This window comes from Pomacea canaliculata, linkage group LG5 (assembly GCF_003073045.1).
Source record: "Pomacea canaliculata isolate SZHN2017 linkage group LG5, ASM307304v1, whole genome shotgun sequence".
Lineage (NCBI taxonomy): Eukaryota > Metazoa > Mollusca > Gastropoda > Architaenioglossa > Ampullariidae > Pomacea > Pomacea canaliculata.
This window is the reverse complement of record NC_037594.1, coordinates 5,757,759-5,770,330: the sequence shown is the minus strand read 5'-3', so window position 1 is coordinate 5,770,330 and position 12,572 is coordinate 5,757,759. Positions and strand designations below refer to the sequence as shown.

The 12,572-nt window shown below is 38.1% G+C and overlaps 1 protein-coding gene across 3 annotated transcripts in view; it reads left to right on the top strand.

Moving 5' to 3' along the window:
* The window catches only part of LOC112563533 (replication initiator 1-like), a 48,310-nt gene extending 35,784 nt beyond the window's left edge, over positions 1-12,526 (top strand). For all 3 annotated transcript variants that reach the window (XM_025237552.1, XM_025237554.1, XM_025237553.1), the window contains exons 6-7: positions 6,184-6,492; positions 7,413-12,526. In XM_025237552.1, coding sequence (XP_025093337.1) covers positions 6,184-6,492; positions 7,413-8,084 — 981 coding nt within the window. In that variant the 3' untranslated portion in view covers positions 8,085-12,526. The remainder of the gene's footprint in view (positions 1-6,183; positions 6,493-7,412) is intronic.
* The last annotated feature ends 46 nt before the right edge of the window (positions 12,527-12,572 follow it).

Below are 12,572 nucleotides of genomic sequence, written 5' to 3'. Positions count from 1 at the left end.
ACCATTTATGGGTTTATTGCTTTAGGTTTCTGTTGCTTTTAAAAGCCATGGCTTTGACAGTTTCGAGAGAACTTAGGTGAAAGTCAATAATTTTCTTGTGAAGTCTTGTTAATCTTTGTCTAACTCTAAGACATTGCAAGCTCCTGATTTTGATTGTCAGATTTGTGGTTCCTGTAGTCAAGGACTTTGTCAAGGTTGGTGCATTAGTCCCTTGTCCACATACATTTGCAAAATGCAAACTCCATCAAATGTGATAAATTTTTAGAACCATGGGCTTGCTTCAGCGTGTTTTCCAACATCAGCATCACAGATACAAGACCATTACTATCATGGAAAGATTTCCATGTTTCTTTGAAAATTACACTGCATTGAGCAAACCAGTCTTCTGTACTTTGGTTTGTAAAAATAAATTGAAGGCAACAAACACATTCTGCCAATCTACTCTGCCTCCTGGGACAGAAGTGTATATGGATACAACAATCCTGCTCTGGTAGGTACTCTTTGAACTTTTCTCATTTTAAATCTGTAATGCTGATGTTGTGTCGACCATGTTGAACAACTATATTCACCAACATTATTTTGCATTTTTTTTTTTAACAACAGCTAGATTAAATGTTCCCCCTTTTTTTTTGAGATTGTCGTAGGGTTTATTCTCCAAAAAAGACTGAAGCCTTGCAATGTTGAGCATAGTTTTATTGAAATGCTCACAGACTTCTTTTTAAAACTGAAAGATGTTGATGTGGCCTTGTTTCAGACCATTGCAAAAGACTTTACGAAGAGCAAACGACTGAGAGATACTGAAAATTCACCACATTTTCTTGGAACAGCTGTGCTAGAAAGTTCTTCAGCAAGTTTAAGTTGTTTTTCTGGGCTAAAACTAGAATCTGTGTTCTCTGGCTTGCCGACTCAGAATAACTTGTTAGATTCCACAGATGCATATCATAAGGACATACTTGCTGGAGACAGGTCTTACCGGACCAGAAGGGCCGCTATTCAAAACATCTCAGGAGGAGAATCCAGCAGTGGAGGAGAACTGTTAGATTCTTTAGATGCACGAAGGCTTGAACTAGCTGCAAAGAAAAGAGAGTACAACAGAATCAAGCAGCGAGAACATCGAGCAAGACTGACACCTGAAGAAAAAAGACTGAAGTATCAAAGAAGGAAAGAACTGGAAATGAAGAGGAAAACAAACATCATGTGATTGGTGTGCTTTTTGTGGAGTTGGCTTTAAAATGCAAACATTTCCATTCTTAGAGATATATGCAACATTATTTGTTATTCGTTACAAAACTCATCAGTTCATTTTTTGTTATTGATTATACAGTTCATAATAGATCTTTCCTTTCATTTTTCTTTCTATTTTGTTTGTTTAAAAATACTTTTGATATTTAAGAATATGAGATGAATTTAGAATTAAGAAGTGGAATTTTTCAAACTTACATTTCCTGCCTGCCTACAGTATTATTCAATGGTAGCATTTTGTCATTAAGGTGCAGAAACAACTATTCATCTTGAACGATAAGTATAAACAGTCTGCAAAAATGAACTGATTTTTTTAAAACTACATAATGAAAACATTTACATACAGTTTGATGGTTTGAAGTTTCATAAATATCATTCGAGGCAGACATAAATACACAGTTTTTATTTTTAGGCTGAAAGGATTTTCCTATTCAGCAGGTTTAGAAAATGCAACATATTCTTCGGGTATCTTGTCTGCAGCTTTTTGCTTTATGGAATTAATTCTCTTCATCAGCTGCAGTTTTCATTTTTCTTATTTACAGAAAAAAAAAAAAACTTGCTAGCTACATCATATCTTCTGCTGCGTGGATTTTGGATCTCTGTATGTAAATGGTATAAAATGAAAACTAATGATAATACCATTGTGCCATTAGTTTTCTAGATTGTGATTGTGTCCACAATTGTTTTCTTGTGCTGGGTGAGTCATCAGGATGCTTGCCAAAATTGACGGCCATGTGCTTTGCTGCCAACTATGTTGTTGCTAGGACTTAATTCAAAATGCTACCTTAAACTAAGTATTCAAATTAATCTTTCTTCACCTTTGTGCCAAATCTCCCTCTCCTATACCTTGATGCTGTGTTGTTGTGTCTTTTGTTTATTTATTTGTTGAATTGTTTTGGTCTATCTATGTTCATTTTGTTCTATATTTGTGTACTTTACTTTTTGTAAAACACTTTCCACCTGCTATAAAGTGGGGAAATGCAATGTAAAAATCTATTATTATTTGTTAAAATTAAATGGCCTACAGAATGAATCATATTAAAAGATTTGTACGTCTGATTCATTTTGAGGGTAAGAGGGGGGTTGAACTGGATGGACAAAGCAGCCGACAAGAATCAACAAAGGGGGTTTTTAAGCAGTGTTAAGCAACCCCTGTGTGGTATAGTCAGTCCTCTCCTGCGTGTTTTCCAGGGGTTGGAAATCCTAGGGATTAGACTATAGAGGAACAGTGTCTGAACCCAAAAGTGTGCACAGTGCTCACTCAGTTAAATAGGTGTGTGATACATGTCTCCAGCTGTTCAAGCTTTAGAGAGAGTACCTGAATATATAGAGGGCTGGGGAAGGTAAAGTAAAGAGGTGATGGGGATCGCCATCATAAAAGCTGGCCCCAAGATGAGAGCTTTGATACTTTGCTACTATATGACTGTAAGGTCATGGGGCTACATTTACCTTTTCTAGCCACTCAGTTCTTCCTTGTTCCACCTTGACTCTGCTCCTTGAAAGATGGTCTGAAAGCATCGTGTGTAGTCATATGACTTAGCCAGACAAGCTTTGCCCAATTTTGCTTTTGCCAGAGGGTTATTAGTGGTCTACCAGGGAGGTAGCTGTGCTCCATCCACATTGGTCTTGTGTTTCAGGTAGGAGATTTGGAGCAGTTTCCTCAGGCAAATGGTTTTGAATGCCCTTTTTTTGTATCAGCAAGAAAAACCCATCTGTAGATTGCGGAAACTATGAGGGATTTGTATGTCTGGTTTATGGTAGCAAACCTATGGTGTTGGTGCACAAATCCTGTTTAGTCTGCCATTGCTGCTATTGTTGCAATCCTGACATAAAGTTTTTTCCATGGAGCTTCCATCTTTAGACGGGGTGACTCCCAGGTACTTTAGCCTGTTGACCTCCTTGAGCTGTTCTCCATTTGCGTTCATTGGACAATGCAGAAATTGTATTGTTCAGAAATGTTGGTATAATGATCACATGGTCCTGACTGTTTTGCAGTTTATGTTGGAAGCTAATTCCCTTAAAATAAGTTACATTGGCAATGCTTTGATGCTGGGATTGTTGCATTAATTTGTACAATTTTAATAAGTTCTTACTAAAACCATAATTCTATAATTTCTTGAAAAGGTGAAAGCTTTAAAAGATTTTTTTTTCCTGTTTTCTCTGTCTCTTTTCCTCTATATATAGCCATACTGGGATGAATAGGCCTATCAGCATAAACCTATAGATTTGTACCCACAGCCTAAATCTATATTTCTGTGTATTTGTGGGCAAACACGTGCTTGTGTGTGTGAGAGAGAGAGAAAAAAATGGGCACAAGACTTTTGTTGCTAAGAGTTTTAAATGGTTTCATTGGGTTGAAATTGTTACAATGCTATGACATTCTTTTATTCTATCTTTTTATCTGTTTTCTCCAGTATTAAACAAAGCAAAATTATTATGACAGATCAAGAATACATTAAAACTGATTACCTTATAACAGGAATTTACTTATACAGTCAAATCTCCCTACTATGCCACCTACCGGGACCGAGCAAAAGTGGCATAGTAGCGAGAGTGGCATAGTAGAGAGGGTTCGTAAAAACGGCTTTATTTGTTCAAGTTACCCGTCAGTCCAAAGCAGGGGTGGGCAATTAATTTTCCCAAGTGGCCGCATGAGAAATTGGGATGGTTTTAGAGGGCCGGACTAATATAGTTAACTCAGTTTTACCCAATACTGTATATATAGTATATATACTGGCGGGCTGGCCGGTCAGAGACAGGAGGCCTTTGCCCAGGTCTGGTCCAAAGCTCTCAAGCTCGCTGTCTCCTCTCATTCTCCCCCTCACCTCTTCATCCTCCACCCCTCCCAACCACATCCGCGCACCTGCATCCTGTCGCTAGTCGACCCCCTCACACCTTCCCTCTGTCACGTGGCTGTCACCCGGCCAGCGACCACCACCCCCCACATCGCCACCCTCCACCCTTCCTGTGTGCGTGCTATGTTCCATCCCACCTAACAGCGATGTCCCACACTACCATGCAGTATAATAGTCGAGCACTGCGCGGAATTTTACAACTTGTGTCTTAACAGTCACACAAAAAGTGGCATAGTAGCGAGAGTCTGGGGTGGCATAGTAGGGAGATTTGACTGTACCCTGTGAAATGCATTCAGTGAAAGAGCAAAATATTTCAAGCAAAAGAAAGATGGTTTTGCATGAAGCTTAATGGTGTAGAGTTTTTACTATAAAAATCTGGCATTTGTCTATGACAACTGCATATAACTGACCAATATATATGTTTTTTTCATTAATTCAAATTTTCAGATTTATCAGTATGAAGCCAAAGAAAGACATTGAAGGATGTCAGTTATGTATTGAAAGCAAAGAGAGAAACGCAATTCTGTTTTGTTGCTGACTTTTTTACAGCATCCATATGATCATGCTTACATGTAAAGCATTAATTGCTTTAAAATATTACTTCAAATGTTGATTCATCTTCGATTTAAACCCTTATATCATTTATTGTTTATTGGAGGAAGTATTCATGGTTTAAACTGCATTTCTCATATTGAGCATATATATTACTGGGCTACCTGAATTTAATAGTTGTGCAATATTCAGAAATAAATCTGCAACAGAGAAACAAGTTCATGGGTTTTTACTTATGAGCTCTCCTGCTGAGAGAAAAGGAACATAATTTTCTTGGTGATGAAAGCATGAAGACTGCAGGGATGACAGATAATTAGTTCAGACAGAGATGGTAATAACATTCACAGATGACATCAACATATAGGATTGCCCCAAAAAAACTTGCATTACATTTAATTAACAAACTGGTCATAATTTCAAATTATAGTTTGAATACAATCATTCCTTGTCAACTACTGTAAACATATGTGAAAATTGACCGGAGATGCCATCTGTTTTTGACTCAAAAGACTTTATTTCATTTGATAGGAGTGTAACCATAACAAACATATGACATTTCTTTTTGTCTGATATTTTTAACTATTTAAACAGTTTGTGTATCAGCCTGAAGCAATCTTCATTAGGCAGCCTATATTCTCATTACAGCAGAACATTATGATACAACATATAGCTTACTGCTCCAATTCTAGCAACATCAGTAAATATAGCATACAAACTAACAAGAAATACAATGTTTTCGCCCACAGTGCCATCAGCTGTCATGATTTTCTTTCTGTTTTGTATTCAATATACATTGGCGTGGTGGCCTCTGTGCAGGTGCACAATTTGCACATGCCTGAGGCTGCTCCGGAGGGGTGGGGGAGACAAAGGGGAGGTGTTGGGGAGGCTGATGGACTTTTAAGATGGAGAGATGTTGGAGAGGCTGATGGATGTTTAAGATGGAGAGAAGAGCAGGGTGTTTGAGAAGCTGATGGATCTTTAAGATGGAGAGAAAGGGTGAGTGTGTTCAAGATGAACCTTTTGGACTTTTAATAAATGCCAACGCTAAGTGGACAACATAATGTGGTACATGTATTAAAAAAATTTTCCTCTTTTATGACAGCCTGTCCTGGTTCCTTCTTTGCCTTTTTGTCTAGTTCATCCCTTTCGTTTCATTATCTTTGTGTGTGTGTGTGGTTTGCATACATGTACTTGAAAATCTAAGCAACAGTTGTAGGCACAAGGATTTCCAGAGATTTAACTGTTCTTCAAATAGTGCAACACTTCATGTATGGACTTAAGATGAAGCAGCCTTCAGTAGCAAAGTAATCTAAGCTAAACATTTCAATTTCATCCTGATCTTCTGGTCTCTGACCATGTTAATGTGACAGCTAGATCAGCATCAGTGCTAAACTGTGTAATTAACAGGCAAAAGAGATCTAGTATTTATTATCTACAATTTTGAAACGGAGTGCTCAAGTGTATGAATGTTATCTTCACTGACGACTAGTAAGATAATGCAAGGTGTGAAAGCAATTTTGTATTCAACTTTCAGGTCCCAGAAAGCCTGAGTCATCTGTCTTCATCAACCATTCCTATTCCCCTGCATCCTAAACCCTCGCTGATTTCATCAGTTCTTGCCGCATCCAAGCTGCAAGACAACAGATTAATCAATCAGAAAGGAATGAGACATGAGAGGGTTCGAGGCCGAGGGAAAGGTCTTGGCCGTGTGCATTTCAGGTGCAATGATTTGCTTGCTTCAGCAAAGGAGCGCTTCCCTTGTTCTTATTGTGATTATGCCTCCGTACGCCGCTACAACCTGGAGAGACACATTCGCCTGCGGCATCCTTCATATCGCTACAAAGTGAGTTAGGGCTTACAAAGTAAATGCTATTTCTTCTTTTGTCATCTACAACCATTGCTACTTTTAACTCCACATTATCTTTTTCCTTCTCATTTTTACATTTAGGGAGGAAAAAAATATTAAAATCATTTGTATCATGCCACAATCTTGACAGAAAGTTATACATTAAAAGTTTAGCCAGTTTGATCTTGAAATCCTGCTTTATTAAGCTGAACTTTTCCCCTTGTGGACTGTGTACACTGGGCAAAGCAACAGGTGTTTTCTGTGATCTGATTTGCTCATTTGTATCCTACAGGTGCTTTTTCAGACAGGTTTATAGGAAGGTTCCATAGTTATGTATTGGAATACGCAATTTGGAGCAAAATGTTGCAGGTTTCATGCCTGCTCTGCCCAGCATTTGGAAAACTCCATCTGTCTACCCAGCAGTAAGTGGGTACTTGGTTTATCAGGAGAGGCTAAAAGACTAGAAAAAGAGAGAGCTGGACTCCATTTTCCATTTGCCTTATCTTAGGACAGTGTGAACTTGTTAAAGTTTATAGTTATATTTACCAGGGTTTGTCCAGAGTGAAGATCCATCATCTGTGACAAAGTCTTGAATCTCTTATACATTATACTTATGAGAGACACCCAGACACAAAACTGTGGCAAGGTTGCCTTTGCCTAATCAGCATTCAGGAAGGGTATCCTCAAATTATTCATATTCCTGTTTGACCAAGGGCAGACTTGAAGGTTTTATTATTTTTAGAAAAATATTCAATATTAAAAATATTCATTTGATAGTTTTCATAACAAGTTCTGCTAAACTATTTTCTAATATTTAATTTGGTTGCAGAGAATCAAGCAGGTTTTACTGATCTTGTTGTTGTTGTTAAATGATTTACTGAATGGTTGCTTTTTTTTTTTTTTTTTGCTTGGTTCAGTGTCCTTTACCAGCTTGTGGAATGATCCTTCTGGATGAGACAGAGCTGACCACCCACATTCACATCCATGACACCATCTCAGTTGTTGTCTGCTATGGTTGCAACTTGCCATTTGACTCCTGGGCCACCTTGTCTCATCATCAACAGGTCTGCAGAGGATTTGAGGGTCACCCTACTGTCAAGGTTGCTCAAGGAGGGTCAGGCAAAGGTAGAAGATACAAGATGGGAAATCCCTTAAGTGGTTGTGACCTCAAACAAGAACCTGGTGATAGCAGTATGCATGGTGAGCAGAGTGTTGGGAGTGCATCAGGTCAACATTCTGACACTCTTTCCAGCAGGCTAGTTGAGTATGATGAGCATCCTGGGAACATTCCAGCTGAGCATTCTGGCAGCCAAACAGCAAAACATACTGGGAGCAGGCCAACTGATTATTCTGGGATTAGGTCAAGTGAGCATGATGGGAATAGCCTGGCTGAACATTCTAGGAGCAGGACAGCAGAACATGCTGATAACAGGCAAGCAGAGCATTCTGGGATCAGGTCAGCTGAGGATGTTGAGACAAGTATGGAGAGTGAAGATGGAGTGGAGGTAGTTGACTACAGTGAAAACCTGCCAGTTCATTTCATAAAGAAGGAAACTGCTGTGTCTGAAGAAGAGTCAAGTCTAGAATAGCCATACATGGTACTTTACCCATGTTCTGTTAAATTTGTTGATGGTATCAGGTAAAAATTATTTTTGTTGATGGTATCAGGTAAAAATATTTCACTTTAACAAATAAATTACCTCAGTTTTTCATTGTTTTCTTCTGTGTTCCAAACATACTTGTCAGACTTCTAATTTTGTTGTTATTTTGAAGTGGACTGTGTTTTTCAGGTTTGCTTTGGTGCCCAGACTTTCTATGCCAATGTGGCTCCCTTACGTCATAGCTGCTTCCATGCCTGTTTGTGTGGTGGGCAGGATATGTAGTGCAGGATATGCTGAAGGGTCTGTGGGTGGTTGACTGTGCAACAGCCACAGTGCTACGTCATTAGCGCAGTGTCAAGTGCACAGGCAAAAGATGAAGGTCTACTGATGGTGTTTTTGGTTCAGCATCTGGTCATCAAAAGGCAGGTTGTGTTGGTTTTCCCCCAGATTTCTATGGTGCTGCTTAATTATATCTTTGGTTTCACTGTAGGAAATTGGCTGGCTTGGTTGCTTGGTCTGGTAAGTCTGTTTGCTTTTTGACAGGCCCACACTGTCTGAATCCTGACAGTTAACATTTGGGTGACATCTTTGGCATTTCACACCGCAAAGTCATCAGCATAAAACACGGTGTCTAGAGTTTGTTGGTGATATCAATGATGAATATGATAAAGAGTATTAGGGAAGTCACACCACCTTGTGAGATGCCTTCCCAGATCCTCACTGTGTGGCTGAGATTGCTGTCCAGCTTGACCTTTGCTGTCTGGAAATTCTTGATCTAGTTAAACATACATCCAGCTATCCCTGCAGTTAGTAGCTTTAGGATGAGACCCTCCAGACCATTTTGAAAGCCTTGGACAAGTCAATGAAGGTAACAACTGCCTTTTGTTTGTAGAAGAAATTTTCCATTGACTGCATTAGGTAGATGAACTAATCAGTATTCTTATTTTTCCTTAAGGCCATTGTTCTTTGGTGATCAGTTGGTTGGTTTCTAGGAATGCGCTTAAGGGTCTTGCCAAGGCAGCTGCTTTTCTTCTTTGGGTCCTTGTCTTTTTTCAAAATGTTGGCTGTCATGGCTTTTTCCCAAGTTGTTAGGAAAATATGTTTTCCATAATTAGTTGAAAAGCTCAAGCAGTTTCTGACTGGCGTCTGGCCCAAGATGCTTGATCAGTTCATTGCAGACTCCATTTTTTGCGAGGAGCTTGTGATTGAGTCTACTAATGGCTTTATTGAGTCTTGCCATTGTGAGTTGAAGTTTTCTCCTAGAAGCTTGAGTAATAAAATGGCTTATCATTTGGTTTTTTTTTAATAAGTTAACTTGTCTGTTATCTATCATCCAGTCTTCAATCTCTACACTGCAGTGACTCCATGATGGTGAGTGACTTAAAAATCACTGACATTCAGATGTGGTTTAATTGAGGACTGCACTGTGTTAAGGTCAATTCTTGTCTGAGGAGGGCTGTAGCAGTTGATGATGAGAGGTTCTCTGTGTTGGAAGATCTTGATGGTGATGTGCTCAAAATAATCTGTCAGTACTGCTGACATGCCTCATCTGATGAGGGTCATAAGGTCTTGGACAAAGAATTTGCAGGCTTGGTGAGGTGTGATTCCAGGATACAGATGTTATCTCAATCTCAGGAAGGCCTGTAGCTCTAATTTCTTCTGCTGGAAGCTAGATGCTTTCCTGCATTTCACTGCACAACCCTGAAGGGTGTCACCAACGTTCATTTATAGACAGTTACTTTACTGAGCTCTTCCCTGCAGAATCATCAGTTGCTGAGGGGACCTCGAAATGCTGAGAGCCTGGCTCTGTCCTTGGATTTATTTTGGATGCATCAGCCCTGGCCATTGATTTTTACCAGAAAGACTTCCACCCAAAGAATGTTGTGTCAGCAGCATCCTCTCTCTGCCTTTGTTCCATCACCTGAGACAGGATGTGGCGCATGGAGCCAGTGAGAGTTAGGAATTGGTTGTAGGTCAGTGTGCTCAACCATCCTATTATTCAGGAAGCAGCTGCCGGGGCACCAAAGCTTCCCCCTCTAGCCATCCAGCCTATACACTCCTCGCTTGTTTCATTCTGCTGAGCAGTCAAGAAACAAAGGTGTTTGTTATTTCAGAAGTCTGGAATCAGGTGCAAGGATAAGTCAAGTCAAAAAGTATAAATGTAGTTTGAGATTTTGAATTGAAAATTTTCATTTGTTGCTGCTAATCTTATCATTAGTAAAAATCTAGATTACAGTTCAAAAGCCACAGAATACTTTCATGAAGAGATGGTGGTCTCTATTGTGTCCAGCATTGTTATAATGTTCTTTCCTCTATGATCCTATAATTTTTCCTATGTTTGTTACTAACATCAAAACCAGTGCATCCCGTACATCATTTTTGCATACCTTCAAAAATATGTCTGTCCTCAAAGAAAAGTGTACCTCATATATAAACTGTCACCATAGCTCATGAAATGCTGTTTATAATGTTTGATATTTTCATGGTCAGGTGACTTGTTTCCTCAGGAACTTGGACCAAGGTTACTTAGTGTCACAAAATCATTTGCTTCACTCTCTTATGCTGCTATTATTATTCTTCCATTTAAAGAGGAAGAAAATTGCAGATCTATTTTTCTGACATTCAGAATTAAAATAAGAAACAATTCATTTGAAAAGAATATATGTACCAACATGGTAATCCCTCCTAAAGTGTAATCATTCTCAAGGTTTAATGACAATTCTTCCTTGCTAGCAGGAAACTGTTTTTCAGGCGAGTGCAACAGTTATGCTTCCCTTCTCCCAGTGTGCTTGTTCAGCTGGGAAGTGCTTAGTAGGTGCCCATTCTGCTAATGAGAGTACTGCTAAGTGTTGTGATCACTTTTTCACACCAGAACCACTGGGAGAATTGAAATGCATCTGCTGACAAAACAAGTGAACAAGCTTTCATGTGTAGGCTATAAATTTACATGACATAATGAGTAGATAGAAAAATCATGTATCCCAAAAAATAAACTATATATACGTAACTCTACGGATTGCTCATTATCCACTGGAAGCACTAAGTCATGAGAGGAAACCATGCTAAGCTCACATATTTTTGAATATCTATTTGTGAGATTTCAGAGAGAAAGCATTAAATTCAGGCAGTTTATTGTCATTGGTGTATAGTCTTTATTTTAGGTCTGTTTGTATTTTTATCACCAAATGGTATCAAATCTTTCATGAAAATCCTTGTTGTCAGAGAGATAATCATAATTATTTTCTTTGTTATTTAATCATTGTTATTCCTGGGATACTGTATATTATAAATGCATCCAATCACAAGATTGAAAACTGCTTTGAGCACAAGTTGTTTTGTTGGATATGTGATATTTGTATTTGATACTAACATTTCATGAACTGAACACTATGGGTTGTTACGTAATGATAATAATACTGTGTATTTATACAGCACCTAACCACACCACTGAAGGCAGGTTGAAAACACTTGACATAACATGATGCTCACACTTATAAATAACTGAAGAACAGTGTGTGCAGATATACTGCACCTATTATTGTATCAGAAAAATTTTCCCATCTTTTTTAGAAATGCAAGAATGTAAGTGCTTCTTTATTGCTTCTTTATTGTGTGCATCTAATAAATTTCTGATTAAAAAAGTAAAGAGTGGAAGCAATATTACACAAAAACTGTTTTTCCAACTTGTGTTACATCTAATAAAACAAAGAAGATGTCATGAGAAAGTACAACACAATTTAGCAGTTTTCTGCATGAGTTAATCCACAAATGCCCAGCTAGTGTAAGAATTGTCTAAATAATGACTATGTTTTGACTAAGTATATCAATGTTAAATTATGTAAGGGTTAATGCAAATTAAACTAAGCAAATATATTGTTCAAAATGGTCATAATGGTCATAAAGAAAATATGAAAAGGTATGTCATATTGTTAGGTTAAGAAGACACCCTAGCCACCATAACAACATGCAAGCTTTCATGGATATAATAGTTGTAATTCATCTTGAAAGAAGGAAGAGCTTTTAATTAAAAATATGAATGGTATAGCATCATAGGAGATAATCTGATAACATCATGTTATAAATGAAAATATTCTAGAGTAGAATTTGCTTCGAGTCTGTTGACTAATTGTTGAAATAGGTTCCATATAAAATAAAGGCTTTTTAACAGGGATACATTATAATTACTCTAGGGTAAAAAGAAATTAAAATGAGGATTTTTTGTCAGCTCTTTTTATATGTGTAAATTAGCATCAATGTAAATTTCTCAAAAGTTTCAACACTTTGATACACAAAGATAACTATGTGCCATACTCATTTCATTCATATGTGACCTCTCAGTGTGGTGAACTCCAATGCAAGGATTACTATGAATATGTAATTATTTCATGAATCCACCATGTCCTCAGAGCATGGATGCATGCATCTGTGCTCAAAGTGTGATCTTTATTTTTTAAATAATCTCTGGGATATTATCAG